The 6,666-nt window shown below is 40.7% G+C and overlaps 1 protein-coding gene across 1 annotated transcript; it reads left to right on the top strand.

Moving 5' to 3' along the window:
* Positions 1 to 2,325: 2,325 nt before the first annotated feature.
* On the top strand, positions 2,326 to 4,848 carry LOC140230763 (fatty acid-binding protein, intestinal-like). The gene is made up of 3 exons (XM_072310905.1): positions 2,326 to 2,453; positions 2,881 to 3,154; positions 4,349 to 4,848. Exons 2-3 carry the CDS (start codon positions 2,909 to 2,911, stop codon positions 4,490 to 4,492), a joined length of 390 nt encoding a protein of 129 aa, XP_072167006.1. The 5' UTR covers positions 2,326 to 2,453; positions 2,881 to 2,908; the 3' UTR covers positions 4,493 to 4,848.
* The last annotated feature ends 1,818 nt before the right edge of the window (positions 4,849 to 6,666 follow it).

Genomic DNA, 6,666 nt, shown 5'->3' with positions numbered 1-6,666 from the left:
TATATTTCATTTAAATTGTGGAAGCCCACCTAGTTAAACTGATAAAACATTGACATGGTCGTTGTCCTGATAATGTTGGAGTGATACCATTGCTGCTGAGCAACCGAGACATACCGTGCGTGTAAATGGAGTTTATCGTCGATCGACTGCATATCTGGTTTACACCCTGTATAATGGTGTTAAAAGAATAATGAAAGAGAAATGTTCGTCAACGAGTTTTGACAGACTGTGTGTGAGAGGAAGGGGGTACCACACCTCTATCAGTGGTGAAGATGTGTAATGGAAAGGGGGGGGGGGGCGAAGAGGCGGCAAAGCGTGTATATAGCTATCATTCATGTACCACGAATGCCTCTTCTCAAAAGCCGTGGATAGTGCTATAATACGTGCGAATTCATCATTTTAATAATCCAGTCCCTAAAACGAAATTCTGAGATTGGCTAAGGGTAACTAATCCTTAAATGTCCCTTCTTATATTTCTCCTCTTGTTTTGTTCTGTTCTTGTTATCAGTAATGCTTGTTATGACTGCCTCTCTCCCTCACTCTGATACATATTCAATCACCATCTTTCACTGAATTTATTGATAACTGGGGAAGCAGTGAATTAAGATATCTTGCTTCTAGCATCCTATTACATATTTCCCCATATACAAAAACCATTGCTCGAGTGTTGTTACTATGAGTTATGCTTAAATCATCGCCATACACTATCACACTTAAAGTGAATTACTTACCGGATAAAAAGTGAGCAGAGCGATAAATTTTAAAGCGAATAGAAGAGAGTGATATTTGAATGAATGAATGAATTGATTTTAGAATTAAGGATTTTTAGACATTATAATAGCAGAATTATAATGTCTAAACATTAGACATTATAATAACAGAATATTGTTCTGAAATTTCCCCTTTTGGCTGAAGCCAGAGCTGATGGTGGCAATAAGGCACCATTCTAGAACGTAAGCCACATCTCACCTCTCCACAAGATTTTGTGTAACACTGAATGCTTTTCCAAACTACAACACATTCTCACCTTAAATAATTTCGATCAAAACATAATACACACGACGACTCTTGAAGTGCATATCGTTACCACTTTAGCACTTTTTGATCTGGTGATCAGTTTCCTATAGATGACATGAATCTGCACCAATGTGTGTGTTTTTAGTGTGTGTGAGTGTGTGTGTGTGTGTGTGTGTGTGTGTGTGTGTGTGTGTGTGTGTGTGTGTGTAAAATGGCCGTGGACAATAAAAATACATCCATTGCGCGTATTCTGATTATCTTGATCTCTCGTTTGCTATCGTGTTAATTTGAGTGCTCACTTCTCTTCGTAAGCCTGATCCCTGATAGGCCTACTTGAAGATTTCCGAAACAATGCCCAGGTGGGACAAACCAATAATCAGATTATTACACACAAAATCTGCATTAGTTGGATTCTGACGAGAATTAAAGACTACGTTTGTTTCTCATTTCGAAATTACCTAATGTGGTCGCCAAGTGTAGAATGAACACCATGCGTATACAGTCAATAAGGATTTTACAACGACATAATGCCGAAAGCCTACGTTGATACGTGGGTAGTCTGCTATACATTTTAGACGTATCACCCTGATTTTATTACCCTCTGTCATAATGTCCACCTACAGCCACATACATTACAATGTCACTTTCAAGCATCCAATTCTCGCTATCAAGATTATAGCATGGACTTATAGTAGGTCCATGATTATAGCTACAATTATAACTGCCACATGAGACCACCTTTTTCTCTTTTAAAATTAGTATACCCGTTTGTTCAAACTGCTTGTGTCTTTATGACTCAGACATGTCTGTCAATATTTGATTTCTGCGAGAACTGATTTGATGAAGCTGAAGGGCTGAGCTAAGAATAAGATAGCACGATGATCTGTCGATTCGTGGGCAGTACACTATATCAACGTTGAAAGTTATCTGCCTGTCATTCATGACGACTAAGAGTGAGGGCGTGACATCGCGATGAAGAAGATTGCCTGACAATATTCAGAAAGTAGCTCTATGTATGTTTGAAAATCACATACAGTACTTGACAGGGAGATAGCTATTACAGCGTCAAATTAATCACTAGCTGCTCAAAGGTTCACACCATGCGTCGCATACACCTAAGCCGACGCTCTGGAGAGGGTCACGTCACAGGCGATATGACCTGCTCTCATCCAATCAGACATCACGAACGGCAAATATTGAACTTTATACTCAAACAGGTGCCAAGCAAAAACATCACAAGACCACGGTATACAGTTTAACCAGTACCTCGCTATACCCCCTTTTTTTAATGAGATGCGAAGGGCTATACAGTATCGCTTTTTATCAAGAATCTAAATAAGATTAGGTAGGATAAAAAGAAACACCAACTCAGTCTCGTCCCACTGCTGCTACAAACGGTCCTCGTGTCTGTACATCGGTCTCTCATTTCTCGCCAGGTGAGAAGAGTCTTTCGTCAACCTTGGAAGAAACTTACTCTAGACTTCTTAACTCTGAGCTAGAGTTTTTCATTAACTATATCGTTTAACGAAGATTGTGGGTTTCTGTTTATATCAAGGCTTTGCTTAGTTGCACTACTTTATTGTTCGCGATAGATTTGATATTCACATCACGTCAATCTATTTTTTCTCACTTTTTTGAGAGTACTTCATGTTAAATTGCAATCGCTAGACTGAAATTCACTTGCTATAAGAACTATGATGTACAGTGGAAGCTAAGGAGGCTATACTGTTGTACTAAGATTTGTGGGTGAACTGAATAGTCGTCTGCTGATGATTATGGGCAGATGAAAAGTGTGTTAGGGCTAAAACTGAAATCGCATTTTTTATTTACCGGTACTTTTTTTTTCTTCTTCCTCGTCACCAGCCGTCAATAATCCCATCATCAAACAATCATGCCTAACTTCACCGGAAACTGGGCTCTGGCCAAGCACGATTCCCTCGATACCGTCCTCGACAAGCTCCAGATCCCCGCCGACAAGCGCCCGCCCGCGCAGATCAGCGGTCTCACCATGAACATCAAGCAGGATGGCGACAACTTCACCATCAACACCGTGGCTCAGCGCGGCGCCCGCGAGACCACCTTCACCGTGGGCTCCACCTTCGAGACCGAGCTGATGATGGGCACCATGACCCTCAAGGTGAGCCCAAAGCAATTCGACAACCAGATCCGATCAGTGTGATGGCTGCGGCTGTCATTGTTTGTGGTGGTTGCTCGAAGTTGCAATGCTGTTTGTGATGTCGGCGGTTGCATCGATAAGTTATACCGATAGTGGTCTAAAATCGGTTGCGCTGTTGATGGCTCCAATAACATTGTCTGTATGCCTGCGATTGCAATTGCACTGGTGGTATGTGTTGGAGACAGTAGTGCCCAGGTACATGGTTGTGTGAAGGATGGCGTTACCTTTGTTGGGACTGGTGGTGATGGTGGTTTCGAGACCGGTGGTGCTGGTAGTGGCAGGGCTTGTGATGGTTCTGTTGAGGTTGGCTGCAGTAATGCTAGGCTTGGGTTTATGGGAATGGTGGTGTTTGTGCTGATTTGAAAGTGGTAATAGTATCTGGTAGGACTAACTGGAGGTTGCCTTGTTAGGGCTTGTGGGACAGGTACTGATATGTGTTGTTACCGATGTCCGCTGCGTTGTGGCTGGTATCATTTGCGTTGAGGCTTGATGTCCTGGTGATGATTACACCTAAAACGCGATGACGATTGTGTTGCGTTAGTGTCCGTAATACTCGGAGTATAATTTGGCTGAAGGTGCCGGTGGTAAACGAGCTGGTACAAAATGAATGGTAGCCCTGGTGATTATGCTGGTGTTGACACCACTGAAAATTATAATAATGAGTGCTATAGTATTGATGCTGGCGCTTGTGCTGTCAGTGATCCTTTAGTGATGATACAAGGTGCAATGGTTCGGTGTTTGTTTGTTTTTTATTTGGCTCGGTACTCGGAGTGCTCGTTCCGCGTATTGGAACTGTGGCGGTGTGGTGAGAAAGTAGGGCTGACTGTATGATTGTATTAGAAGGTCTCAGGCTTATTACTCTCCAGCATGGCATGGAACTCTCATATGAATGTCAATCAACATTTTTATGTGCTCAGCCCGTTGTACGCAATCTATGTCATGCATTGACACGCATCTCACTGATTAACTTCATCAAACTGGTCTGCATCTAACAGATTTGATAATAATGAGTCATGCAATACTTTACTGTTTGCCAGAAAGCAATCAGGATAATCATACATCTCAACCGATGGTACTATGTCATGACACTGAAGATATTTGTGAGGCCTCCCTTTATTCTGTCTAAATTTTGATTCTATGTTTGTTCCTCTCTAGGTGAGCGCAGCATGGGATGGCGACCGCCTGGTTCTCACCGGCGAGAAGGGCGCCAAGCTCATCCGTGAGCTCGTGGGCGACCAGCTCGTCTCCACCGTCGACGTCCACGGCACCGTGGCCAAGTTCTACTTCAACAAGGCGTAAATCGTTGTCGTCGGGTTGGAGCGCGAACATCCACAAAGACTCTTTAGATTATCATTGTCGAAAAAAATTATCATATTCCAGTCAGATCGACATTATAGCACCCACGCTGTAGTTACTGTGGCATGGGCTCTTAATGTCAGCCACTGATCCACTTTATAGATCCGGCAGTTGTCTCCACTTCAGTCGAGACCATCAACCATCAACGAGTGTCAGCAAAATTGGTTGATTTTCAATATTGATACTTATAGCACCAGCGCCGTCATCCTCATCAGCAACAAAAACCCACGTGACCGAATGACATGGACCGTTTGTAAATAGAAATAGAAATAAATTTTGCTCGTTAAACAACGAGTTTCATATAATCACAACAAAACGAGTGATTTGGTTTTTTTTTTTTTTGCTTTCGTCTGTCATTGAAATACTGAAACTCTCTCTGCATAGTGTATATATATATATATACATATATATATATATATATATATATATATATATATATATACATATACATATTCATATTTAATATATAATATATCATGTCAGCTGTCCACTCTGGTGAGTGTGCAGTGATGTATTATTACTTACGATCAAACAAGAAAGACATCACACAGTGGTAAGATTATTGGCTTAATTGCTAAAATACAATAGTCAAAACAATGAAGCGTTGGGTATAAGCTGCATTTCAACACGAATACAGTTTGCCATTCCTTGACCATTTTTTCATTGTGCGTATAATCAGATACAGTCTACCTATAACCATGTCCTCAAAACCACACACAGACATGCACAGCGCATTATCATTCTTTGATTGATACACGTACACTTTAATGTACGCTTTAATGTTTGATTTTATTTTATTTTGATCTATTTACAAAATACATATGCGTATATTGTATTATTAGGTTCTTAGGTTTCGTATAGGTTTCATAGGATGATAGACAGAAAAAGAAAGGAAGAAAAAGGGAGGAGGATCAAAAGAGGGGCAGCTTACATTGTGATAGCTAAAGGTGTACAAAGTCAGTAATCCTCAGGCCAGTTGAGTGTTTGATCCATTTCGTGTTTATCCAAATCACGCTATTATAATAGTATACAGTTCAGCAACATAGCCTCAAATCACAGTGCAAGCTATCGGTATACAAAACGTACAGGTAGGAACACGTGCTTCGATATACAAGATATACTTCGATATACACTGTAAAATGCATAGGGCAAGTATTGTCGATACAGAATACAGGAATTAACCACGCATTTTTTTTTTTTTTTTTTTTTTTTTTTTTTTGACGTGGAACCAGATGGAGGGAATTGAGCAGCATGATTATTTACATCAGCTGTCGCGTCTGCATAATGCAAACCTGGCGGAATCAAACTCTCTCGTATTACACAGTGTGTGCGTGAAGAATATGAGTCAGTATAGGTCTGTGCATGTGCACGTGTATGTGTAGGAACGTTAGAGTTGTCAAGAGGAATGACGAATAAGTCAGTACACAGTTACAATCTGAGCGCGTACATAATCAAAGGTCATTGCAGAACTTCTTTAGAAATTGATCTTTATTTATTATTGAGTCATTTAAAAACCTGGATAGGGCTTCACGATAACTACATTACACATAATAATATTCAGATATGAATGAACTAGGTGCGTGATTATCGGAATGTATGAACAGGTGAACATGTCTTCTTTTCAGCAAACTTAAACAAAGCCATTCACTCTTCTAAGTAAAAAAAATTATTCCTCTAATAAAAGATTAATCCACGTTTGAAAGAGTCTGTGGTTCAGAGGTTATTGCAAACGGTGATCTCACTTGGTCTACTCCCACTTCGTCTAATAGCCAGTTAGTCTCAACCCACACAGCTAGTCCCATTTCGTCTACAACCAGTTTGTCCAATGACCATTAAGTCCACATTGCCACTTAGCCTCTTTACCAGTTGGTCTACTTCCAGATGGGCTATGTCCATTTCGTCTAATACCCACAGCTTACTAGACAAAATGGAAAATATCCAAGGACACAAAAATAGCAATAAGACCATCTGGTCATTAGACGGAATTACAATTAGCCAAACTGGGCATTAGACCAAGTGAGAAGTAGACCAAACGGGCATTAGACGAAATTGATGGTAAACCAAATGAGTTTAGCCGCAGTTGTGTTAGACGAACTGGGAACTAAACCATCTGACAA

The sequence above is a fragment of the Diadema setosum genome, chromosome 1 (genome assembly GCF_964275005.1).
Source record: "Diadema setosum chromosome 1, eeDiaSeto1, whole genome shotgun sequence".
In the NCBI taxonomy this organism is placed as follows: Eukaryota; Metazoa; Echinodermata; class Echinoidea; order Diadematoida; family Diadematidae; genus Diadema; species Diadema setosum.
The sequence above is the reverse complement of the archived record's forward strand: the minus strand, read 5'-3'. Positions and strand labels throughout refer to the sequence as shown.

Excerpts from the sequence above, each read along its gene's own strand:
- LOC140230763 (XM_072310905.1), top strand. The coding sequence starts at position 2,909 with ATGCCTAACTTCACCGGAAACTGGGCTCTGGCCAAGCACGATTCCCTC. Across the intron at positions 3,155-4,348 it reads TGGGCACCATGACCCTCAAG|GTGAGCGCAGCATGGGATGG; the intron begins GTGAGCCCAAAG and ends GTTCCTCTCTAG.